The 27,174-nt window shown below is 49.2% G+C and overlaps 1 protein-coding gene across 12 annotated transcripts in view; it reads right to left on the bottom strand.

Moving 5' to 3' along the window:
* The window catches only part of NPHP4 (nephrocystin 4), a 143,358-nt gene that overhangs the window by 100,498 nt on the left and 15,686 nt on the right, over window positions 1–27,174 (bottom strand). For 10 of the 12 annotated variants that reach the window (XR_004441133.1, XR_004441135.1, XR_004441131.1 and 7 more), the window contains exons 4-6: window positions 11,784–11,956; window positions 9,673–9,737; window positions 4,662–4,817 (exon numbers count right to left, since the gene is read on the bottom strand). Coding sequence is in view for 7 of the 12 variants with exons in the window: in XM_033228611.1 (XP_033084502.1) it covers window positions 4,662–4,817; window positions 9,673–9,737; window positions 11,784–11,956 (394 nt within the window). In the remaining 5 variants the exon portion in view is untranslated. Of the gene's footprint in view, window positions 1–4,661; window positions 4,818–9,672; window positions 9,738–11,783; window positions 11,957–27,174 lie in introns of those variants that run through there. The other 2 variants (XM_033228616.1, XM_033228618.1) reach the window with 2 other exon arrangements.

Here is a 27,174-nt window from a genome sequence, read left to right as displayed (position 1 = left end):
ATTTAGGAATGATTTAAGTAGGAATGAAAATGACTTTGAGCTAGTCCAGGTTTATTCTAAAACACCTTCTATTGCCTTCGGTGACTGTGGTTAGATTTGAAGTCTACTACTACCAAAATCCATTCAAGAGAGATCGATGGCCTATCTCCTAAGAGTGCAAAGGAACATCCTCAGCACGTAGCCCAGGGCCTGCTTCACAGTGTCTACTCAATAAATATTTGTTAAATAAATCAATGAATAAATGAATGAATTAGTGAATAGGTAAAAAGTATACACCAAGTTATGAGCACTGGTTTTCTCCACGGAGTTAGACTAGAAGGGAAGACTTTCAGTTTTTACTAAATGTATTGAATACACATGAACTTTGTGGTTTTAAAATGGTATTTAGCATTGTATAAAAGGGGCACACAACAGACAAGCTATGTTGGCACTGGCCAGGAACAGCTGTCAGAAATCAGCCTCAAGACCAGGCCCAGTGGCACATGTCTGTAATCCCAGCACTCTGGGGGGCCAAGGTGGGCGGATTCCTTGATGCTTGAGCTCAGGAGTTCGAGATCAGCCTGGGCAACACAGAGAAGCCCTGTCTCTACAAAACATACAAAAATTAGCTGGAGGCCAGGCGCCATGCCTCATGCCTATAATCCCAGCACTTTGGGAGGCTGAGGTGGGTGGATCACCTGAGGTCAGGAGTTCAAGACCAGCCTGGCCAACGTGGTGAAACCCCATCTCTACTAAAAATATAAAACTTAGCTGGGCATGGTGGCTAACGCATGTAATCCCAGCTACTCAGGAGGCTGAGGGAGGAGGATCACTTGAACCCGGAAGGCAGAGGTTGTAGTGAGCTGAGATTGTGCCACTGTACTCCTGCCTGGGCAACAGAGCAAGACTGTCTCAAAAAAAAAAAAAAAAAAAAAAAAAAAAAGCCAGGCACAGTGGCACACGCCTATAGTCCTTACTACTCAGGAGGCTGAGGTAGGAGAATGACTTGGGCGTGGGAGGCAGAGTGTGCAGTGAACCAAGATTGTGCCACTGCACTCCAGCTTGAACAACAGAGCCAGACCCTGTCTCAAAAAAAAAGAATTAGAGAAGAATCTGACTGTCATTATATAAATAATTTCAAAAGTTTAAGAAGTAAAATGAAAAGAAAGTAGTCTCAGGGCCCACACAGCACTGGCACCCCAAACACAACAGAAAGGCTGGGCAAATTGTGTTTCTCTCCTAAAACAACTCTGGGAGCGGGGGCAGGGGCGGCAGGGGTGTGGCAGGTGTTGCTGAGATACCTGTCCTTTCTCTCCAAAGGGCGCGTGCGGCCCTCACCTGGTGCAGTCGGTCAGTTCACTTCCCTCCATCCCTCCCCCCAGACACCATGGTGTGTGCTTGCCCTGCCCTCAGATCCTCTGCTCACTCAATTTTCAACACCAGCAGCATAAAATGTCTTTCATTTTGCAATGTTCTACGCACTGCCTGCATTTGTTCAGCGCCCTGGTGACGGGCCGGCTGCTCCATACCTGGAAGGCCGACTTGAGGCCAACGGGCCAGGCCTCTCCCAAAGCGTGGCCTTTAAGAATGAGGAGCAGGAATCATGCACCCTAGGCTCATGCTCTTTAATCCAAAACTCTATCTCCCATCTCGTGGCCCCCTTGGCCCCAGCTGGACATAAGACACTGGGAACAAAACCAGGCCTGTCCTCTTGGGGCACCACAGCTTCTCATTTGCAGTCCTAGTCATGAGGCTGAGCTAGTCCACAGTGACCTGCAGCTATTTCTGTTGGTCTGCAGTTCTACCGACACCCATGAGCAAGTCACAAAGTGATGACTACCCCTCCCGCTCCAAGATCCCAGGCAGTAAGACCCACACAGCCGACTCGAAAGCAGCACACCGCTAGTCCTGAAGATCAGTATCCACCAGGTGATGTCTCACAGCTAGTCCTGAAGATCAGTATCCGCCAGGTGATGTCTCACAGCTAGTCCTGAAGATCAGTATCAACTAGGCTACGTCTCACAGCGGGGCCTACAGGGCCCTCCCTGGCCAGCAGAGCAGGGGCCAGAAGGATAAGCTACAGCCCAGGTCTCAGAGCCAGACACAGGTTTTCATGTTCTCTTGGCTCAACTCAACAGCAGTGACAATGATGCCTTCCCTCTATCTCCCTCTTCCTTTCAGAGGATTGCAGGCAGATTACAGGGGTAATAAGACACCCCGAAGCGGGTGTGGAGAGCACTTACAGCACAGTGAGCCAGGACAGACCCAGACTGGGGTCCCACACTTGCTGCTCCTGTTCAGAGTTCCTTCCTCCCTTCTCATTTCTCAACCTCTCCTCCCTGGAATGCTGGAAAAACAGTGACTTCACAGTGATGATGTCCACAATAGACCCATCCAAGAAATTAATTAACTCAGCTAATAACATCTACACCCTGGCACCAACCAGAATGCCTGTGCGACGCACAGGGCTGTCATCGCCAACAACCAGGGACCTGTGCTGGAGCCGAGCTGCATCCTTTTCTTCAGGGTCCAGAATGAGCCAAACTCTCAGCACAGCACTGCTCTCGGTCCCCGTCCCTCACACACAAGGTTAAATCCTGCTCTTCCTGGATCCCAGCAGGGAGTCAGTCACCCAAGACACCCAAGGTTCTGGTGGTGCCAGGAAATCTCCAGCACATGACAGGTAGAATGAGGCTGGTGTGTTCCTTCTCCTGGACTCCTCAAGAAAGCCACACAAAAGCCTCCAGAAGTGCCTGGAACAAGCATGGGCCCAGGCCATGAGGACCATCCAGCAGATTCCTACAGCAGAGCACACCCCCAACACTCCCATGGCTGCTGGGGTCGACCCAATTCCACTACCAGAGATTCAACTTCTGAAAACCACACCAAGACAGAGCCCTTGTCCTTTAACATGAATTTCAGTTTCCAAAACTCCTCAAGTCACTGGACACCCATGTTCACAGCAGCCAGAAGGTGGAAGCAACTCAAGCGTTAACTGCTGAAACAATCGGCAGAACATGGTCCATCCATAGACCGGAATATCATTCAGCCTTAAGATGAAAAGGAAGGAAACTGGGACACATGCTATAACATGGATGAACCTCGAAAACATTCCGCTCAGAACCTTGAAGACATTTCACTCTTAGGATGAACTAACAGAGCAATTCCCCTCTCTTCCTAAAGAATGCCAGCCACTGAAGGACAAGGACTGCATGATCCTGAGAGGTGAAACTGGCTGGGCTTCTGGTCGGGTGGGGACTTGGAGAACTTTTCTGTCTAGCTAAAGGATTGTAAACACACCAATCAGCACTCTGTATTTAGCTAAAGGTTTGTAAACACAGCAATCAGTACTCTGTGTCTAGCTAATCGGGTGGGGACTTGGAGAACTTCTGTGTCTGGCTAAAGGATTGTAAATGCACCAATCAGCTCTCTGTGTCTAGCTAAAGGATTGTAAATGCACCAATCAGCACTCTGTAAAATGGACCCATCAGCACTCTGTAAAATGGACCAATCAGCACTCTGTAAAACGGACCAATCAGCAGGATGTGAATGGGGCCAAATAAGGGAATAAAAGCAGGCCAACCGAGCCAGCAGCGGCAACCTGTTCAGGTCCCCTTCCACGCTGTGGAAGCTTTGTTCTTTCGCTCTTCCAATAAATCTTGCTGCTGCTCACTCTTTGGGTTTACACTACATTTATGAGCTGTAACACTCAACGCGGTTTACACTACCTTTATGAGCTGTAACACTCAACGCGAAGGTCTGCAGTTTCACTCCTGAAGCCAGCGAGACCACCAACCCCCACCAGGAGGAACGAACAACCCTGGACGCACCACCTTTAAGAGCTGTAACACTCACTGCCAAGGTCTGCGGCTTCACTCCTGAAGTCAGCGAGACCACGAACCCACCAGAAGGAACAAACTCCAGACACATCTGAACATCGGAAGGAACAAACTCCAGACACACCATCTTTAAGAACTGCCGCGAGGGTCTGCGGCTTCATTCTTGACGTCAGTGAGACCAAGAACCCACCAAAAGGAACCAATTCTGGACACAATCCCAGCCGTATGAGGTCCTTGGAGTCACTGAAATCATGAAGACAAAAAGCGAAGGACGGCTGCCAGGGGCTGGGGGAGTGGGGAATAGGGAGTCCGTGTTGAATGCGAAGGAGCTTCAGCCAGGAAAGAGGAAAGAGCTTGGGGATGGATGGTGCTGCTGGCTGCACTACAATGTGAATGTACTTATTGCCACTGAACTGGCCATCTTAAAAGGGCTAAGATGGTCAAAGGGCTAATGTAAAATATGTTATCCTTATTTTACCTTAATTATCACCATCACCATCAGGTCACTGATGTGATGCCATATGGGTGAGATCCAGCCACAGTGGTCTTCCTGGCTACGGTCACACAGACTTGAACTCTGTCTCCTACGAAAGCATTGTCCCGATGAAAGAAGCCAGAAATGACTTGAAGGATGTGAGACACTATTTAGGAGGAAAACGGAAACTAGACTGCCATTCCATCCTCCTCCGCCACCTCCAACAATCCCCCGCCAGGCCGTGCTGCTGAGCTGCAGAGGGGCACTCGGCCCACGCTGCCCCCGGAAGAGCCCAGTGCCTTCGAGGTTTCACTGTGAACTAGAACAGACTCGACTCACCAAGTGGAGAGAATCAAAGATGCCCTTACCAGATTCTCCATGAGCTGGAAGCAGGCCAGGGATCTGCTGCAGACCAGACACCAGAAGGTTCTCAGGAAGAAGGTGGAACGCAGGCTCCAGGGCCGGGTGTGGCTTCAGCGTGTACTGCAGGCTGCAGTTCTCAATGAGGGTCATGTGTTTGTTTTCTGGGGAAGAAAATACCAATGTGATCAATTGATAGCTGAAAGTAAAGGCACTTCCAGTCAAACCAGCCAATAAACAGAGAATGTTAGAAATGCCACAAACAGGAAAGGGACTTTTCTAGGGAGAGTGTAGTAGTGCTCTGTTCAGCCTCAAAGTGAAAGGCATTGGCCTTCAATAACCTTCTCTGGGAAAGTCACAATTTAAACATTTTTTTGATTTTTCTTTATTTTTGTTGTTTTTGTTTTTGTTTTTAGAGACAGGGTCTCGCTCTGTTTGCCCAAGCTGGAGAGCAGTGGTATAATCGTAGCTCCCCGGAGCCTCAAAGTCCTGGGCTCAAGTGATCCTCCCACTTTGGCCTCCCAAAGTGCTGAGATTACAGGCATAAGACACCACACCTGGCCTGGAGGTGCAGTTTTTAATCCAGCATAAAATCTCTCCCACCCACTACTTCCCTCAGTCTCCTGAGAGCACAGACAGGCATGGGCTGTGTGGTTTCCCCAGGTCTCGCTGGTCCCTGCCATCAGAGGGGCCTGGAGGACACCCTGGCCCAAGGCCTGCCTGCCTGCCTTTGCCTGTCAGCACTTGTATCCACCAAGCCCCAAAAGGAGCAGGGCAGCACTGGAGGGAGGTCAGCAGCATCAGAGACGGAGCCTTGTCCTCAGGGAGGTGCCACTTTCCTGGGGTGACGGCTAAGACCCAACACGCGGATACCCATAGCGCACGGGAGAACTGGAGCCAAACCTCGGGACAGGTGTGGGTAAAGCACGAGGGGAAACGCGAGGAGGAAAAAGGGCATGAAGGAAAGCCCCCGGAGAAATGACACCCAGGAGGAGTGTGGCTGCACCGCAGTGGGGGCAGGCCCTGACGGGGGAAGGAATAGTATCTCCAGAAATGAGGGTGTGGGGAGAGGCACACCCCCAAAACACTGGGCCTGGGCTGCCCTCTTCACATTCCCACCAAATGGCCAATCTTGCTCAGGCCTGATTTTCTCCAGTGACAGGAAGTCCACCACTTCCCGAGGCACAGGGCATGCACGTGGTCTCAGGCGGCTCAAGTCCTGGCTGTGGCCGGGCCAGGGACAGCTACTGAGAGTCACAAGTTCAGCTCATTCATTTTCTGATTTCATAAAGAGCAGGTCGGGCGCAGTGGCTCAAGCCTGTAATCCCAGCACTTTGGGAGGCCGAGATGGGCGGATCACGAGGTTAGGAGATCGAGACTATCCTGGCTAACCCGATGAAACCCCATCTCTACTAAAAAATACAAAAAAACTAGCCGGGTGAGGTGGCGGGCGCCTGTAGTCCCAGCTACTCGGGAGGCTGAGGCAGGAGAGTGGTGTGAACCCGGGAGGTGGAGCTTGCAGTGAGCTGAGATCCGGCCACTGCACTCCCGCCTGGGCGACAGAGCGAGACTCCGTCTCAAAAAAAAAAAAAGAAAGAGCTAAATATGAACTAGTGTATTATTAGAAAAAGAAATTAGTGAAAAACTAGGTCCACCACAGTGGCTCACACCTGTAATTCTAGCACAGGTGGATCACCTGAGGTCAGGAGTTAGAGACCAGCCTGACCAACATGGTGAGACCCTGTCTCTACTAAAAATACAAAAATTACCCGCATGGTCGCGCATGCCTGTAATCCCAGCTACTTGGGATGCTGAGGCGGGAGAATCGCTTGAACCTGGGAAGCAGAGGTTGCAGTGAGCCGAGATCACACCACTGCAATCCAGCCCGGGTGACAGAGGGAGATTCCATCTCAAAAAAAAGAAAAAGAAAAGAAAGAAATTGGTGAAAAACTGTATTGTTTTAGTATCTAACCACTTCAAACATGGAATCTGCTTACTTTAAAATTTAAAATACTGCTAAAGGCATTTGACCCGGGTGGCTGGTCAGGAGTCACAACCTCTCCAGGAGGACACACAGGAGAAATAGGGGAAGACTCCAAATGCGCAGACCTCAGACCCAGCCACCCGCTTCAGGAGTATGCCCTACGAGTTCACACATACGCTCAGGGGAAGGGCGGACGCCCACCGCAACGGGGTTTCCAACCTTTTCTTTGTTTTTTTTTTGAGATGGAATCTCACTGTAACCCAGGCTGGAGTGCAGTGGCATGATCTCGGTTCACTGCAACCTCCGCCTCCTGAGTTCAAGCGATTCTCCTGCCTCAGCCGCCCCAGTTGCTGGGATTGCAGGCACTCGCCCTCACACCCGGCTGATTTCTGTGTTTTTAGCAGAGACAGGGTTTCGCCATGTTAACCAGGCTGGTCTCAAACTCCTGACTTCAGGTGATCTGCCTGCCTCGGCCTCCCCAAATGCTAGGATTACAGGCGTGAGCCACCGCGCCTGGCCCCCCCTTTTCTTACAGAACCACCTAAGGGTCGGTAAGGAGATCTATTCAATCCATCATGGATGAAACATCGATTCCACAAAATACCACAGAGCTGTAAAAAGAATGAGTGCTTTTTGTGTACTGATAGAAAACATTCTTCTAGACAAATTGTAAGGGAAGAAAGCAAGGTGTGAACAGTGAGTAAGAAGAGGTCAAGCATCAGATGCAATACCGACCATTCGCATTAGCTTCTGTGTCCGTAAAAAGACCCCGGAAGGGTCTGTTACCAGGGCAGCCCTGATGAAATAACAGCAAAAGTTCCTTTTTCTCACTGTTTTCCTTCAGTCCCTTTATCTATGGGTACAGCTGCTTTAAAGGAACCAGATGACAAGGATGCCACCAGAGTTTCTTGACCCCTGACCAAATACCAGAGAAAGACAGAGCCCCACGAAACTGGTGCAAACTAGAACGGGTGAGCCCCAGCTGCCTTTAGACTATTAGCATATCATTATAATGCTAACATCCACTCTCCAAGAGAAGACTGCTGCGTGTTCTGTACAAGTCATGCCTGGAAGAGCACATTATGATCTGCGTCGGCGTGCCTGGAGTCCCACCCTCCCGGCCCGACCCAGTCGTGCGGACTGTGGACGTGGAGCGAACATGGTGGCTGTCTACTTTGTTCTAAGGATACTTCCGAAAGAGAAAATCCTGGCATATGAATAATTAGATTCAATTGAAAAATAACCTAAAAGTCAATCTTTAGCAATGAAATGAAGTTCCTGACTGGTTGTTCTCAGCAAACTAAAAATAAAATCCTGAGCCCCCAGTAGAGTGAAGGGACCTCCTCTTGGCCTAGAGGACTCCACAGCGGCCTTGAAAATTGAATTCCGGGAGTGACAGGAGGGGGATCAGACAGGCCTCCATATGCCCAAGCCTAAGCTAACCACCGTAAGCCTTTCTTCCCTCAGGACTGGAACCAGCCCTTCTAGAGACTCCACCGCTGCTGCTGGCCACTGATCGCCCGCCGCTGCCCCTCTTCTGGATAGCCCACGGAAGGCATGCAGGGAGGGCTTTCATGTTCTCTGCTTTGCCTTTTGACGTCGGGGGCCGAGAACTTCCCCCTTGGGTCCTGCTAGTGCCATGTTTTGAATACATGTCCCACGAAGCAGCATGGGACTCAGCCACGCACATGCATGCTTCTCTCGTAAACACGCATGACTCCTCCTGGGTTTATTAAAATAAGCAGACTCAGCCCCCACTCAGCAGAAATTCCTCTTCCCTCTGCCCCTCTCTCAAAGGGTCTGTTTCTGGCTTCTGGCTGGAGGCTACACTTCCCAGCCTATCAGAAAGGCCACCTGCAGGCTGCAGCCCTTTATGAGAAACAAAGCTCTCCTTTCCAGTCACAGGAACCTCATCACTCTTCAGCTGACATCTCCTATCATGAGACTGTCACCAAGACCTGTGAGGGGCAAAGGGAGTGGGTTTGATGTTTTGGTTTCATTTTTGAGACAGGGTCTCACTGTCACCCAGGCTGGAGTGCAGTGGTGCAATCTCACCTCACTGTAATCTCTGCCTACTGGGCGAAGTGATTCTCCCACCTCAGCCTCCTAAGGAGCTGTAACTACAAGCACATACCACTACACCTGGCTAAGTTTTTGTATTTTCTATACAGACAGGGTCTTACTATGTTGCCCAGACTGGTTTCAAACTCCTGAGAGCTCAAGTGATCCACCTGCCTCAGCCACCTAAAGTGCTGAAATTACAAGCCTGAGTCACGGTGTCCGGCCAGGTTTGACTTTTAACATAAGCCATGAGGCACACATGGCATCCCCTTCGAGGAATCTAGGCAGCATCTCACCTCGAAGAGACAGAAAGTCACCCTCCCCAACAGATCCACCTCCAGCCACTCTTCCCCACCCACACTCTCCCAACTGCTGGGCAAGCACAGCCTCTGTGCTCTGAGCCTCCCTGATGTCCTTCTAGCCCACCCCCACCCCTCCCACCACACGCCCTTCCTGTCATCCTCCAGGCAGGCAGCAGCAGAGCAGACCGTCATCCCCATTCCTCCCAAATGGCTCCCTCTGGCTGCCTGGGAATGGCTGGTCAGAGAGGAACAGCAGGAAGCTCCCCACCAAACCCTGCTCTGCTCTAAGGCGGCCTCTCAGCCATGGGGCCTTGCCATGCTGGAGATAACCCATGACTGTGCGGTCAGAGGTTTCAGACAGTCAGTGGCTGGTGACGGAGAGCTACTACTCCATCTGGTGAGCAGAGCTGTTCCCCTCCCTCCAGGAGGCTCTCACAGGCCCTCCTGTGCTCCTTCCCACAAAGCAATGCCCTCCCTCAGGGCTGGTGTTTCAATTCTTTACTTTCTGCCAGAAGTCCAAGGCCACAAAACATCTGCCCAAACCTCTCAGATAAATTAGCTAAGCGGACAGTGGTTTACACTGAGAAAGATCCCATTCAGAGCTAAAAGTAGGGAACACTCAGGGAAGGCACAAGAGCAGCGAGTGCTGCCAAGGCCAGGCCTGGCTCTTACGCTCTGTGGGGTCCTGGAGAAGCGGGTGCAGGAGGGCTCTGGGGGTGCCATGGTACAGCCGCAACCTGGAAGACAGGACCCAGAGAACACTCGTCAGCCACATGCACACTTCTCAGAAGGAAAGCACATGGAGGCCTTGGCCACCACCAAGCCCACCAGAGCTTTCTAAACGCCGCCAGCCCCATCCTCTGTGGAAGGCAGAGGCAGCTGAGGCCAGCAGCAGCAGCAGCTCCACTCCCCAAGCCCTCGGTGCTCATGGTCAAGCATCTCTGGCACACATGCAGCCCCAACCCAAGGCAGCCTGAGAACCGAGGAGCTTTCCTGGAAAACACCATGGAAATGTGTAAAACTCTAAAATGTCTCAAGAAACACAACATCTAAGGAGTTTCCACAGCTGTATGTCTGGAGCAGAGCTTCTCAACCAGTGATGATTCTGCTCCCTAGGGCACATGTGACAATGTCTGGAGACTTTTTTTTTCGTTTGTCACAACTGGGCCAGGGGGCAGGGAGGGGGTGCCCTGGCATCTAGTGGGTTGCCAGGGATGCTGCTAAACATCCTACAGCACAGAGGACAGCCCCGTGACAGCAAAGAATCATCCATTCCAAAGTCAGTGGTGCCAAGCTTGAGAAACCCTGATTTGGAGTAAACATGTAGGCTTTAACCCTGGCTGAAAGGATGATGTGCCAGCCTATCCACCCGTATGGGCTCCTACACAGAGCCTGGCACGTGGCAGACACTCAGCTAGCATGTGCTGAATGAACATCTACTGTCCGCCAGGTACCTGTGAAAACCACATCGCTCAATATTCAAGCAGAACTTACGAGATATGCATTATCATTACCCCTCATATACAGATGAATAACTTCAGGGCCCAAGAGCTCAAATCACTTGCCTAAAGTCCCACAGAGAATCAGGGCTAGAGTAGGATTTTGGCCCACATCCATCCTACCTCAAATTCATCACTCATGGCCAAGGCCAGCCCTTACTCCGGCCTAAAGAACAATTCCTTAAGTCACTTAGAAACGGCAAACCCAGTCGGACGCAGTGGCTCACGTCTGTAATCCCAACACTTTGGGTGGCTGGAGGCAAGCAGATCTCTTGAGCCCAGGAGTTCAAGACCAGCCTGGGCAACATAGAGAGACCCCGTGTCTACTAACAATACAAAAATTAGCCAGGCGTAGTGGCACACACCTGTAATCCCAGCTGCTTGGGAGGGTGACGCACAGGAATTGCTTGAGCCTGGAAGTGGAGGTTGCAGTGAGCCAAGATTGCACCATGCACTACAGCCTGGGTGACAGAGCAAGACCCTGTCTCGAAGAAAAAAATAAAAGGCAAACCCCCAAGCAAGAAACATCCCACACTATGCTATTATGGATACACAACTTTAGATGACAACTGTACGGCTTTCTACTGCCACCATAAGACAAGGAGTTACACCACCATAGAAAGATGCTGGAATTTGGCCAGGCGCAAAACCCCATCTCTACTAAAAGTACAAAAATCAGCCGGGTGTGGTAGGAGGTGCATCACTTGAGGTCAGAAGTTCGAGACCACCCTGGCCAACATGACAAAACCCCATCTCTATAAAAATACAAAAATCAGCCAGGTGTGGCACCTGTAATCCCAGCTACTTGGGAGGCTGAGACACAAGAATCACTCGAACCCGGGAGGTGGAGGTTGCAGTGAGCTGAGATTACACCACTGAACTCAAGCCTGGTTGACAGATGACACTCTGTCTCAAAAGAAAGGCCGTGCACGGTGGCTCATGCCTGTAATCCCAGCACTTTGGGAGGCCAAGGCAGGCGGATCACGAGGTCAAGAGATCGAGACCATCTGGCTAACATGGTGAAACCCCGTCTCTACTAAAAAAAAAAAAAAAAATACAAAAAATTAGCCAGGCATGGTGGCGGGCGCCTATAGTCCCAGCTACTCGGGAGGCTGAGGCAGGAGAATGGCGTGAACCCAGGAGGCGGAGCTTGCAGTGAGCCGAGATCATGCTGCCGCACTCCAACCTGGGCGACAGAGTGAGACTCCATCTCAAAAAAAAAATAAAAACAAAAAACCCCGACAGACACTGGCAAACCCCCGGTTGTAGAAACAAGGCAGGTACCTTTTGTCCTGGGAAGCAGAGGTAGGGGAGTTCAGTTGGTTGCTGAAGATCTGAAGAATTCCAAATCCACAGGACGATGTCTGGAGGGTCCCATCCCGTTTCTTGCCCTCAGCGACCACTTCCACCACAGCCACGATATGAGGGTGGTTTAAGGATGTGTGAAAATACAAGGGCTGCAGAACAGAAGCCAGAGGACGGTCTGAGTGATCAGGACACACACAAAGAGGACATGGGTGCTGTCCCCACCCCCGAGACCACCTTCCTACACGTGCCACAGCATCTGGAACCCTCTACCATGCCCTCATGTAGTGCACCGTATCTCTGCAGGATGCCAGGGAAGCAGGCACACTGAGGTAACTCCCTCAGACTCGAACACTGGTGTCAGAGCTCCTTATTCGAGAGCACCCAACATCCAGGACATCAGACATCTGCTGCTTCTGCTCCAGGAACTTTCCATCCCCTAGGAATTCCACCACAAGAAACACCAACAGACCCCAGGCCCACTACAGCAGAAAAGGGGCTAGAGCGGCTATGCACCAACCCTGCAGGGGGACACCAGGTAGGACCACAGTTAGATCAGCCCAAGACATAACACGTCCACCACTACAAACACACATGCGTGCTGATCAACTCCCGCTCCCAGCATCGCCTGACGCTCAACACGGACAACACACCTTCCCAGTGTTGCTTCGTGCGTAACCATTTTGAGTTCCATCTGAACTAACTGTATTTAAACTATTAACAAGAAGAATCCTTGTATTTCTTTAGGTGCTAAATAATTATCCCCAGTTCAGAGCCCAAAAGACTCAAGCCTTTTTATGCCGAAAATCACCTTGAGATCATTTTATTAAAGGATTTCTCAAGATCTAAGTCAAGTAGATGATATTCAAATTGATCTTAAAAGGTTTTCCACTCACACCTTTCCATTTCCAACATGAAATGGCCAGCCTCTGCTTCCGCCTTCCTGCCAGGCCCAGGGAGAGGGGGCCTGGGAAGACAGCACAGGAGACTCAACCCCCTCTCCGCATCTCATATGGGCGCTCCCACTTGGGAATGAAAGCACCTTCACTCTGCTGCTGCTTTTCTATTGCATTAAATTCAATGCAGTTGTTTTTATTTAAAATTAAGGGGCCTGGGGTGGTGGCTCGCACCTGTAATCCCAGCCCTTTTGGGAGGTCGAAGCAGGAGGATCACTTGAGCTCAGGAGTTCAAGATCACCTGGGCAACACAGTAAAACCCCATCCCCACCAAAAATACAAAAATTAGCCAGGCATGGTGGCACACACCTGTGGTCCCAGCTACTTAGGAGGCTGAGACAGGAGAATCACTTGAGCCTGGGAAGCAGAGGTTGCAATAAGCCGAGATCATGCCACTGCACTCCAGCCTGGGCAACAGAGTGCAATATTATCTTTAAAAAAAAAAAAAAAAGGAATGTCATAAGCACAGTAGACAAAGATAGAGACACCGACTGACTTTGGTAATCAACAGGGAATGGTCAACCCCAGGCATCAGGAGTGGTGCTGAACCCATAACCCATACCCCAACACCCCAGCTGGGGGGCAAAGCACAGGTCACTAGCTGAGCACAGAGGCCGCCCCGCCCTCCAAGGCAGAAAGAGGTAAGGAGAGCCAGGGCTGGTCTTCTGCTCTATGACTTAAACTTGGAATAATCCTGCTATTAACGAGTCATTACCATGGTGTCACCGAGAAAACGTTTACTGTAATCACAGATTGTCAGCCTAGGATAACAGAGAGACGCATTAAAACATCAGCCATGAGATATAAATCGTTATTCTATTATCTTTTATTACAATATGATGAAATAATGACCACTTACAGCTGACAGGTGGTTGGACTAAGAGAGAATTATGTTTGTTTCCAAGACTCAAGAACTGCTTTTAAAAAGCCCCACTGCAAAGTCGAGTTGGTCATTATCTCACCTTTCCTATTTATACCTGTGCATATCAGTCTTACGAACACTACCCACTTTTTCTCTTGGCAATAAAACAAACATTTTCAACTCTGATACAGAGCAACAACAATCTGCCAGCCTAGAGGTCACCTTGAAATTACCTGAACCGGGTGGAACCTGCGGCTACAGACATGTCCCAAGTACAAGTTTATGGCTATGCCTCTCCCTTCTGTTTACCACTAAAAATAATCAGTGAGGCCAAAAACAACAGCAGCAGCAACAGAGCCCCAGAGCTGCTTGTCTCAGCTGATCCAACCTTAGAATCTGAAGAATCCATCTTTAATCCGAAGAGTCAGCCACTCCAAGTGCACTGTGTTTGAAAAGTTCAGACGGTTGTACCAGTACAATTACTGATTGATAAGTACATATGCTCTTTTCCAAAAATCATTTACTGACCCTCCAGTGTGGGAACAGCCCCAAGCTAAAGAATTATAAGGAACCTGGAAAACATAAGTCAGCTTTCAAGAAGCTCGAGCCTCGAAGGCTTCATAAAGGACAGATGAGGCAGGGGCACACAAAACTACGAGCAACTGAGACGCATGGCTGCACCCCTCGGGTCATCCCGGCAAAGTCACATTCGACCAGGTCACGAGTGCCTGACCACCCCAATTCTCGCCTTACTCAGCCAGGCAGCACCCAGCTGAGGAATACCTGTACACAAGCCCTTCAGTCTAGGGAAACTTAAGGAACGCCACTGCCATACATTTGGAAAGGAACATTCTCTGCATCAACTGAAATTGCACGATTAAAAGGTTAAGTCAAGCCCATCAAATCGCCTGCAGGGGAAGGCCACTTGAGACAGAGGAGACAGGCTCTCTGTCACCCCTGCATCGCAGCTCACTCATCTGCACTGGTCAAGTTTCCTCCTTGACAGCATAAACAGATTACTAAACCATTTAAATGCTCCCGTCTTGATGCCTTCATCTTCAAAACCACAGACACCATTTTGCCTCGGGGCCAAGTTTCCATTTTTCACCCACGGTGATGGAAGTGGAATTGGGCCTCTGCTGATGTGCCTGGATGAAGAGGTTGCAGCTGGGCACCCCCAATAGCACGGCCACGCAACCTGGCACCTACATGACCTGGGCTCCTCAGACGACACTGGGCCGCAAGGCCAGAGAGGAGCTGAGCAGGAACAGAATGAGTCCCTTCCAAAAAACGGTTTTCATAAGCCTTTAACAGGATATCTTCAGCCAGGCAAATAATGCAGAGACTTCATGCAGTTCCTACCCTCCGGCTCAGACTCACACTGCAGGTTCGGACAGCTTCCCAGACACTACCCCTCAAAGACAGCAGGGATCAGGGGAGCCCGTCCATTTCCACAGCAAAGCATCATGACAGGGACAGGGACAGCCTCCTGCCCCACGAATTATCCAGCCCACAATGTCAGCAGTGCCAAGGTCGAGAAACTCTCATTTGGAGTAAAAATGTAAACTTTAAACCTGGCTGAAAGGATAATACACCATCTTATCCATCTCTGCACGTCCAGCTCCTAAACACAGCCTGGCACGCAGAAGACCCTTAACCAACATTTGTTGAACAAAAACTACTGCCCAGTGGGTCCCTGCTTACGGAAAAGCACATGACTTAATACTCCAGCAGCACTTAGGGGATGCAAACTCCCATCTCTCATGAGGAAATGAATGAAGTCAGGAGGAGTTTTTTTTCTTGCAAATTAATTTCTTTTTTTTTTTCCATAGGTTTTTGGGGAACAGGTATTCGGTTACATGAGGAAGTTCTTTAGTGGTGATCTGTGAGATTATGGTGAACCCATCACCCGAGCAGTAAACACTGAACCCAATTTGTAGGGTATTTTTTGTTTGTTTGTTTGTTTGTTTTTGAGACAGAGTCTTGCCCTATCACCCAGGCTGGAGTGCAGTGGCGCGAATCTCAGCTCACTGCAACCTCCACCCCACCAAGCTAAGGCGATTCTCTAGCCTCAGCCTCCCAAGTAGCTGGGATTATGGGTGCGTGCCACCACGCCCAGCTATTTTTTATATTTTTAGTAGAGACAGGGTTTCACCCTGTTGGCCAGGCTGGTCTCAAATTCCTGACCTCAAGTGATCCACCCGTCTCGGCCTCCCCAAGTGCTGGGATTACAGGCATGAGCCACTGCACCTGGCCTCAATTTGTAGTCCTTTATCCCTCACCCTCTAGGATCAAGGAGTTTAAATCACTTGCCTGAAGTCCCACAGGGATCAGTGATGAAGCAGGATGCTAACCCATCCTACCTCAACTCAACGCCCACGGCGAAAGCCAGTTCTCGCTCTGATCCAAAGAGCAAATCCTTGGCTTACTTAGAAAATTAAGTAAACAAGCATGATTACAACCCAAAGCAAGAAATATCCAACCCCAGCTCTACCAAAATAAAAAAAATTGAGCTCGGTGCGGTGGTGCATGCCTGTAGTCCCAGCTACTTGGGAGGCTGAGGAGGGAGGATCACTTGAGCCCAGGAGTCCAACGCTGCAATGAACTAGGACTGTACCATTGCACTCCAGCCTGGGCAACACAGTGAGACCCTATCTCTTAAAAAAAGAAAAGAAAGTGCTATGGGGGGGCGGAGCAAGATGGCCGAATAGGAACAGCTCCAGTCTCCAACTCCCGGCGCGAGCGACACAGAAGACCGGTGATTTCTGCATTTTCAACTGAGGTACTGGGGTCATCTCACTGGGGAGTGCCGGACAATCGGTGCTGGTCAGCTGCTGCAGCCTGACCAGCGAGAGCTGAAGCAGGGCAAGGCACTGTCTCACCTGGGAAGCGCAAGGGGGAAGGGAATCCCTTTTCCTAGCCAGGCGAACTGAGACACACAACACCTGGAAAATCGGGTAATTCCCACCCCAATACTGCGCTTTAAGCAAACGGGCACACCAGGAGATTATACCCACACCTGGCCGGGAGGGTTCCCATGGCCACGGAGCCTCCCTCATTGCTAGCACAGCAGTCTGCAATCTAACAGCAAGGCACCAGCGAGACTGGGGGAGGGGCGCCCGCCATTGCTGAGGCTTAAGTAGGTAAACAAAGCCGCTGGGAAGCTCAAACTGGGTGGAGCAACAGCAGCTCAAGGAAATCTGCCTGTCTCTGTAGACTCCACCTCTGGGGACAGGGCGCAGCTAAAAAAACAACAGGGAAAGCAGCAGAGGCCTATGCAGACCCAAACGACTCTGACAGCTTTGAAGAGAGCAGTGGATCTCCCAACATGGAAGTTGAGATCTGAGAACGGACAGACTGCCTGCTCAAGTGGGTCCCTGACCCCTGAGTAGCCTAACTGGGAGACATCCCCCACTAGGGGCAGTCTGACACCCCACACCTCACAGGGTGGAGTACACCCCTGAGAGAAAGCTCCCAAAGTAAGAATCAGACAGGTACACTCGCTGTTCAGCAATATTCTATCTTCTGCAACCTCTGCTGCTGATACCCAGGCAAACAGGGTCTGGAGTGGACCTCAAGCAATCTCCAACAGACCTACAGCTGAGGGTCCTGACTATTAGAAGGAAAACTATCAAACAGGAAGAACACCTATACCAAAACCCCATCAGTACGTCACCATCATCAAAGACCAGAGGCAGATAAAACCACAAAGATGGGGAAGAAGCAGGGCAGAAAAGCTGGAAATTCAAAAAATAAGAGCGCATCTCCCCCTGCAAAGGAGCGCAGCTCATCGCCAGCAACGGATCAAAGCTGGTCAGAGAATGACTTTGATGAGATGAGAAGAAGGCTTCAGTCCATCAAACTTCTCAGAGCTAAAGGAGGAATTACGTACCCAGCGCAAAGAAACTAAAAATCTTGAAAAAAGAGTGGAAGAATTGATAGCTAGAATAATTAATGCAGAGAAGGTCATAAATGAAATGACAGAGATGAAAACCATGACACGAGAAATACGTGACAAATCCACAAGCTTCAGTAACCGACTTGATCAACTGGAAGAAAGAGTATCAGCGATTGAGGATCAAATGAATCAAATGAAGCGAGAAGAGAAACCAAAAGAAAAAAGAAGAAAAAGAAATGAACAAAGCCTGCAAGAAGTATGGGATTATGTAAAAAGACCAAATCTACGTCTGATTGGGGTGCCTGAAAGTGAGGGGGAAAATGGAACCAAGTTGGAAAACACTCTTCAGGATATCATCCAGGAGAACTTCCCCAACCTAGTAGGGCAGGCCAACATTCAAATTCAGGAAATACAGAGAACACCACAAAGATACTCCTCGAGAAGAGCAACTCCAAGACACATAATTGCCAGATTCACCAAAGTTGAAATGAAGGAAAAAATCTTAAGGGCAGCCAGAGAGAAAGGTCGGTTACCCACAAAGGGAAAGCCCATCAGACTAACAGCAGACCTCTCGGCAGAAACTCTACAAGCCAGAAGAGAGTGGGGGCCAATATTCAACATTCTTAAAGAAAAGATTTTAAACCCAGAATTTCATATCCAGCCAAACTAAGTTTCATCAGTGAGGAGAAATAAAATCCTTTACAGATAAGCAAATGCTTAGAGATTTTGTCACCACCAGGCCTGCCTTACAAGAGACCCTGAAGGAAGCCCTAAACATGGAAAGGAACAACCGGTACCAGCCATTGCAAAAACATACCAAAATGTAAAGACCATCGAGGCTAGGAAGAAACTGCATCAACTAACGAGCAAAAAACCAGTTAATATCATAATGGCAGGATCAAGTTCACACATAACAATATTAACCTTAAATGTTATTGACTAAATGCTCCAATGAAAGACACAGACTGGCAACTGAATAAAGAGTCAAGACCCATCAGTCTGCTGTATTCAGAGACCCATCTCACATGCAGAGACATACATAGGCTCAAAATAAAGGGATGGAGGAAGATCTACCAAGCAAATGGAGAACAAAAAAAAGCAGGGGTTGCAATCCTAGTCTCTGATAAAATAGACTTTAAACCATCAAAGATCAAAAGAGACAAAGAAGGCCATTACATAATGGTAAAGGGATCAATTCAACAGGAAGAGCTAACTCTCCTAAATATATATGCACCCAATACAGGAGCACCCAAATTCATAAAGCAAGTCCTTAGAGACTTACAAAGAGACTTAGACTCCCATACAATAATAATGGGAGACTTCAATACTCCACTGTCAACATTAGACAGATCAACGAGACAGAAAGTTAACAAGGATATCCAGGAATTGAACTCATCTCTGCACCAAGCGGACCTAATAGACACCTATAGAACTCTCCACCCCAAATCAACAGAATATACATTCTTCTCAGCACCACATCGCACTTATTCCAAATTGACCACATAATTGGAAGTAAAGCACTCCTTAGCAAATGTAAAAAGACAGAAATTATAACAAACTGTCTCTCAGACCACAGTGCAATCAAAATAGAACTCAGGACTAAGAAACTCAATCAAAACCGCTCAACTACATGGAAACTGAACAACCTGCTCCTGAATGACTACTGGGTACATAACGAAATGAAGGCAGAAATAAAGATGTTCTTTGAAACCAATGAGAACAAAGATACAACATACCAGAATCTCTGGGACACATTTAAAGCAGTGTGTAGAGGGAAATTTATAGCACTAAATGCCCACAAGAGAAAGCTGGAAAGATCCAAAATTGACACCCTAACATCACAATTAAAAGAACTGGAGAAGCAAGAGCAAACACATTCAAAAGCTAGCAGAAGGCAAGAAATAACTAAGATCAGAGCAGAACTGAAGGAGATAGAGACACAAAAAACCCTCCAAAAAATCAATGAATCCAGGAGTTGGTTTTTTGAAAAAATCAACAAAATTGACAGACCGCTAGCAAGACTAATAAAGAAGAAAAGAGAGAAGAATCAAATAGATGCAATAAAAAATGATAAAGGGGATATCACCACGGACCACACAGAAATACAAACTACCATCAGAGAATACTATAAACACCTCTACGCAAATCAACTAGAAAATCTAGAAGAAATGGATAATTTCCTGGACACTTACACTCTTCCAAGACTAAACCAGGAAGAAGGTGAATCCCTGAATAGACCAATAGCAGGGTCTGAAATTGAGGCAATAATTAATAGCCTACCAACCAAAAAAAGTCCAGGACCAGATGGATTCACAGCTGAATTCTACCAGAGGTACAAAGAGGAGCTGGTACCATTCCTTCTGAAACGATTCCAATCAATTGAAAAGAGGGAATCCTCCCTAACTCATTTTATGAGGCCAACATCATCCTGATACCAAAGCCTGGCAGAGACACAACAAAAAAGAAAATTTTAGACCATATCCCTGATGAACATTGATGCAAAAATCCTCAATAAAATACTGGCAAACCGGATTCAGCAGCACATCAAAAAGCTTATCCACCATGATCAAGTGGGCTTCATCCCTGGGATGCAAGGCTGGTTCAATATTCGCAAATCAATAAACGTAATCCAGCATATAAACAGAACCAAAGACAGAACCACACATGATTATCTCAATAGATGCAGAAAAGGCTTTTGACAAAATTCAACAGCCCTTTATGCTAAAAACGCTCAATAAATTCGGTATTGATGGAACGTACCTCAAAATAATAAGAGCTATTTATGACAAACCCACAGCCAATATCATACTGAATGGGCAAAACTGGAAAAATTCCCTTTGAAAACTGGCACAAGACAGGGATGCCCTCTCTCACCACTCCTATTCAATGTAGTGTTGGAAGTTCTGGCTAGGGCAATCAGGCAAGAGAAAGAAATAAAGGGTATCCAGTTAGGAAAAGAAGAAGTCAAATTGTCCCTGTTTGCAGATGACATGATTGTATATTTAGAAAACCCCATTGTCTCAGCCAAAATCTCCTTAAGCTGATAAGCAACTTCAGCAAAGTCTCAGGATACAAAATCAATGTGCAAAAATCACAAGCATTCTTATACACCAGTAACAGACAAACAGAGAGCCAAATCATGAACGAACTCCCATTCACAATTGCTTCAAAGAGAATAAAATACCTAGGAATCCAACTTACAAGGGATGTAAAGGACCTCTTCAAGGAGACTACAAACCACTGCTCAGTGAAATAAAAGAGGACACTAACAAATGGAAGAACATACCATGCTCATGGATAGGAAGAATCATATCGCGAAAATGGCCATACTGCCCAGGTTATTTATAGATTCAATGCCATCCCCATCAAGCTACCATGAGTTTCTGCACAGAACTGGAAAAAACGGCTTTAAAGTTCATATGGAACCAAAAAGAGCCCGCATTGCCAAGACAATTCTAAGTCAAAAGAACAAAGCTGGAGGCACCACGCTACCTGACTTCAAACTATACTACAAGCCACAGTAACCAAAACAGCATGGTACTGGTACCAAAACAGAGATATAGACCAATGGAACAGAACAGAGTCCTCAGAAATAATACCACACATCTACAGCCATCTGATCTTTGACAAACCTGAGAGAAACAAGAAATGGGGAAAGGACTCCCTATTTAATAAATGGTGCTGGGAAAATTGGCTACCCATAAGTAGAAAGCTGAAACTGGATCCTTTCCTTACTCCTTATACGAAAATTAATTCAAGATGGATTAGAGACTTAAATGTTAGACCTAATACCATAAAAACCCTAGAAGAAAACCTAGGTAGTACCATTCAGGACATAGGCATGGGCAAGGACTTCATGTCTAAAACACCAAAAGCAACGGCAGCAAAAGCCAAAATTGACAAATGGGATATGATTAAACTAAAGAGCTTCTGCACAGCAAAAGAAACTACCATCACAGTGAACAGGCAACCTACAGAATGGGAGAAAATTTTTGCAATCTACTCATCTGACAAAGGGCTAATATCCAGAATCTACAAAGAACTCAAACAAATTTACAAGAAAAAAAAAAACAACCCCATCAAAAAGTGGGCAAAGGATATGAACAGACATTTCTCAAAAGAAGACATTCATACAGCCGACACATGAAAAATGCTCATCATCACTGGCCATCAGAGAAATGCAAATCAAAACCACAATGAGATACCATCTCACACCAGTTAGAATGGCAATCATTAAAAAGTCAGGCAACAACAGGTGCTGGAGAGGATGTGGAGAAATAGGAACACTTTTACACTGTTGGTGGGATTGTAAACTAGTTCAACCATTATGGAAAACAGTATGGCGATTCCTCAAGGATCTAGAACTAGATGTACCATATGAGCCAGCCATCCCACTACTGGGTATATACCCAAAGGATTATAAATCATGCTGCTATAAAGACACATGCGCACGTATGTTTATTGAGGCACTATTCACAATAGCAAAGACTTGGAATCAACCCAAATGTCCATCTGTGACAGACTGGATTAAGAAAATGTGGCACATATACACCATGGAATATTATGCAGCCATAAAAAAGGATGAGTTTGCGTCCTTTGTAGGGACATGGATGCAGCTAGAAACCATCATTCTTAGCAAACTATCACAAGAACAGAAAACCAAACACCGCATGTTCTCACTCATAGGTGGGAACTGAACAATGAGATCACTTGGACTCGGGAAGGGGAACATCACACACTGGGGCCTATCATGGGGAGCGGGGAGGGGGAGGGATTGCATTGGGAGTTATACCTGATATAAATGATGAATTGAGGGGTGCTGACGAGTTGATGGGTGCAGCACACCAACATGGCACAAGTATACATATGTAACAAACCTGCACGTTATGCACATGTACCCTAGAACTTAAAGTATAATAAAATAAATAAATAAATAAATGATAAAAAAAAAAAAGAAAGAAAGTGCTATGAACACACAACAACAAAACTGACAAACTTACAGCTTTCCATTGTCCCCAAATGACTGGCAGTTCAATCACTGCATAATTAAACCCTGGAAACATCACAGAGACCAATCATTTCTCCTTCTAAAAACCATTTTCTTTCATCTCCATTTCAGGTTCCAAGACCACGGCAGTGGTTTCCATTGTGCCAGAGAGGAAATCAGCTCTCCCCAGCTGCAGACAGGCACACAGGGCCTGAGTTGGCCTCCCAGAGCCATGGAGCCTCCCTCTGTGGAAGCAGCTCGCTGGGACATGAAGCTGGCTTCTTGCTTTTGTTGTGATGATGTTCAGGACACGCCTGCCCTCTGCCGAGCAACAGCAAGAGCACAGGAGCAGCAGCCGGGCTCTGCAGCCAATGCTTCCTCTAAGCTCCAGAGCCAGGCCAAAGAATCCAGGCACTGGAAGGGCTCGCAGGAGTTTCACGTGGGTTACACTGATATTCCTTGACAGCATCCGCTTTTCGACGGGAAATTATAGCGCACTCATTGCTCTGACGAGTAAGAGCCACTCAAGAGGGGCTTTCTCATGGCTGTGATGACGGGAAGGGGCACAGCCCAATTACCTGTGTCCCTCTGCCAGAGCAGGTGACTGCCCTGCTGCTTTGGTGACACTGGGGCTGGTGGGCTCTGGGAGGAAAGATTCCCCTGATGGGGGTTTAGGCTGTTGCTGGAGAACCACCAGGATTCCTGCCCAGTAACTCCCCTCGAATAAATAAAGGAGGGAAAAGAAGCCGGTCACCCAATGCCGGCCACAGTCATTAAGGGAAGAATCCAAGGGAAAAGTATGTCCACCTCAAAAAGAAAACTGAGAAACTGCACAGGACCGTGGCCTCCAGGATTATTTTTTAAAAGACACTTTTTTAGAAGTTGAATGAATGATTTGCTGGCTCAGAGGAAGTGAAAGGCAATTCCTCTCCACCAGGGAAGGTCTCAGAGAACACGGAATTCTGAGCTCAGAGCTGAGAGGTGTCGGGGGACTGCTCTCCTGCATATGGACCCAATGTAAATAATTCATCATTTGCAAAAAAAAAAAAAAAAAACACCCTGCTCTGGATCAAGACAAGCCTTCTGCGTTCCAAGTCTTTTCCAGGACATCGTTGTTTGCAAAGTCATGCCACAGCCCCTTCTCTCGGGGTCATGTGTGACACGGGCACTCCACAAAACCCAAGCATGGAGCGTCCATGCGTTACCACATGGTAACGTGGGGGCTGGACAGCCATGGGCGCTCCCAATGCAGTCCCCTGCTACTGGCAGCTCACCAATCCCAAAGCAGATCCCCCCAACCCACTGCTGATAGGCAAAGACCAGAAAAACCCAGGCAATGAGTAAAACCAGAGAAAGATTTTTGCCAAGTCTCAGAATCACCCCTGAAAAGGGCAAAGGGTGTTTGACGAACCTCTATTTCCACGGGAGTGTAGACAGAGCAATTAGCAGACAGGGTGCAAACATGCTGCCACACCCTCATGCCCATGAATGCCCACTCCTGAGACAGGGCGCAAACATGCTGCCACACCCTCATGCCCGTGAATGCCCACTCCTGAGACAGGGCGCAAACATGCTGCCACACCCTCATGCCCGTGAATGCCCACTCCTGAGACAGGGCGCAAACATGCTGCCACACCCTCATGCCCGTGAATGCCCACTCCTGAGACAGGGCGCAAACATGCTGCCACACCCTCATGCCCGTGAATGCCCACTCCTGAGACAGGGCGCAAACATGCTGCCACACCCTCATGCCCGTGAATGCCCACTCCTGAGACAGGGTGCAAACATGCTGCCACACCCTCATGCCCATGAATGCCCACTCCTGGGGGCACTCTGCACGTCATCCACACTTGTGAGCAGACACTGTGTACATGGATGCGCACACACATTTGCACACACAATTAATTAAGTTAACTAGTTAACTAAGCTGGAACGAAATCTTTACTCTGTATGAGAATGCCAAGGAGATGGAGGAAACTGCCTGGCACAGAACACGCTGCTCAACAGCTCGGCAGGAGGGATTCATTCCTGGGGCATCACTGGCCTCTGCTGCCCGCACAGGGCATAGCAGCTGCAGACAGCAGGCTCCGCAGACAGCGCGAGGGCTTCAGCGTCACCCTCACAGCTCAGAGTGCCCTGGCCACCCCACACTGTCCTTGCTGCATTCCCTTCTTCAGCGACTCCAAGTCCAAGGGTGCAGATTTTTCCAGAGGCTTTAAGAGCTATGTTCCACTAGTTCCCCGGGCGCATCCCCAGCCTCAACAAGAGACGCACCCAGATGACAGGCCAAGGCTGAGCCGCGTGGCTCCCACAGTCGGCTGCCCTTGGAGCCACCAGCACAGGTATTCCAGACTCCGAAAAGCCACGAGCTCCTAGTCTCCCTAACACATCTGAATTGTGAACTGCACAGGCGGCAGGACACGCAGCTGCCAGGATGTGCTGAAATGCAAGTGCTGCCCAACTTCAGCTGCAACAGAAGCCCTCAGGGTGCATGAATGTAATCCCGAGAAAGGCAGAGAGACGCAGCCATTCCGAAGACGGCCTATCACGCGACTGGAATTCTACGGGGATCAGGATTCTGCCGCCCAGAGAGAGAGTGGAGAGATGGAAGCCCCCGCTTCTGGCCCATGCAGCGCGGATCCTTAGGAAGGTCCCAAGCCTCTCTAAATGGAGAGCTGAAGTCAGAGGGGGTGAGGCAGGAGGAGGGAATTGGCCCCGGCACCCCGGTGACTGCAAGGCACCCCCGATTTCAGAGCGTACTCCACCCCTCAGCATTCTACAGAACATTTCAGAACAAAATGCGGGGCTCCTCAGAAGCAGGAGGTCACGGAGGCCACAGCAGCTGGTGCCATCAGATGCACAGGGTTGTCGCTCCCGCCCCCACTCGCCACCTGAGAATAAGCTGGTCGAGTTATTCCATCTCCACGCACCTCAGTGTCCTCCTCTTTAAAACGGGTACACAGGATCCTGACCTGCACAGGAGGATGACAGGCATGAAATGACAGCATGCTTCTGAGCCGATGCCCGGCCACAGGAAGAGCCTCCCGGTAAAGGATGGCTACCTTCACCACCCGCCACACGGCTGTCACAGCACCAGGTTTCGGGGGCTCACTGTGTGCACCTGAGGAAGCTAAAGCTAAACAGCCCTATCCCCAGCAATTGGCCCAGCATCGCCACCACCGGGAACTCACGGCGAGGGGACCCCCTGCCTGTGCGGAAACAGCACTCTAAGGGCTCACCCGCGGTCACACACGTGATTTACAACATGAAACCTTTTCTGACACGGCTGGCCAGACAGCCCTCTAAGAGGCATTTGCAGAAGCTGTTTCACAACCTTAATGTCAGACACATCTTTAGCTGTCATGACATACACTCTAGCCAGGCTTTTTATTGAAGCTTCCTGACCTCTGAGGTCCTTCTCTCCCTCTACTACCCATGGCAGGAAGGGCAAAGTCAGGACCCATCCATGTCAAGACACACACAACCCAAGCGTGCGTGATGCTGGGGTATGGAGAGCAGCGAGCTTGCGGCCCGAGGCGGAGGTGCTGACTGGCCAGAGCAGGGCCCCACAGAAAAGGCACGCCTGGGCAGTGGTTACCTAGAGTCTCAAAGGACGGCCACTGTCACCCCCACTGTTACTCCTCATACAAACTGTCACAACACCAGGCCTCTTGGGCCTCCTTCTATACCTGAGAAAGATCAAACCAAGACAGACGAGACCCTCTCATCACCTCTGTCGCCTCCACATTGTCCCTGCTGCACACTCAATGTGCTCGGACACCGTCCCTCACAAACTCCCCCCACTCGAGTTCAGCTGTGAAGCAGCAGCCAGGCATGGGAAAGGCCTCCATGACCTCCATGACATCACCGGCTCTTAAGAGTAAAACGCCAGCGTCCCTAAGAAGACCCTGTAGGACCCAGTCAGAAGGCACGACGGGGCCACCCTGCCAACCCCACCCACCAGCGCACCTGGGCTCTCCTCTCATCCTAACACCCCCGGCTCTCCCCGCTCTGCTTGAAGCAGCCTCGTCCCTGCTTGTCACGGAGCCAGCTTCTTTCTCATCCTGTAGGGCCCAGCTGAAACGGCAGCTTAGTAGAGAGGCCTCCCTTGTCACCCACCTAAAGCAGGTCTCTGCGCTCTCTTATTGGTCTCCTCCTGAGAACTTAACTTGCAATTACTCTGTTACCTGCTCGGTGTGTCTCCCCAACAGTCTGCAGTTCTGTCAGGCAAGCGCCATCATCACCCTGAGCCTAGCTCGACGCCCTGCAGAGAGCAGATGCTGAATGCAATGCACGCTGTGCAGTGAACCACAGAGACAGAGCACGCCGGCCCGCAGGGTGGCCAGCCGCAAGACCACCTGAGGGAAACACACTCCTCAACCAGTGCCCACCCACCTGCCGGTCTCAAGACAGAAGGCACAGGTGTGAGTCCAGGCTCTGATACCTGCTACCTGGGCAAGTCACTTTACTAAATCTTAATTTCTCTATACAGGAGGGAGGGAAGAAAGGAGGGAAGGGGAGGGGATATGGGAAAGGGACAGGGAGGGGAAGGAGAGCAAGAAGGGAGAAGGGAAGGGGAGGTGAAAGGGGATGGGTGAAAGGGGAGGGAAAGGGAGGGAAGAGGAGAAGGGAGGGAGGACAGGGGAGGGAGGAGGGGAAGGGGGGAA

The sequence above is a fragment of the Trachypithecus francoisi genome, unplaced genomic scaffold (assembly GCF_009764315.1).
Source record: "Trachypithecus francoisi isolate TF-2019V2 unplaced genomic scaffold, Tfra_2.0 Lachesis_group12, whole genome shotgun sequence".
In the NCBI taxonomy this organism is placed as follows: Eukaryota; Metazoa; Chordata; class Mammalia; order Primates; family Cercopithecidae; genus Trachypithecus; species Trachypithecus francoisi.
This window is presented reverse-complemented; position numbering and strand designations above follow the sequence as displayed.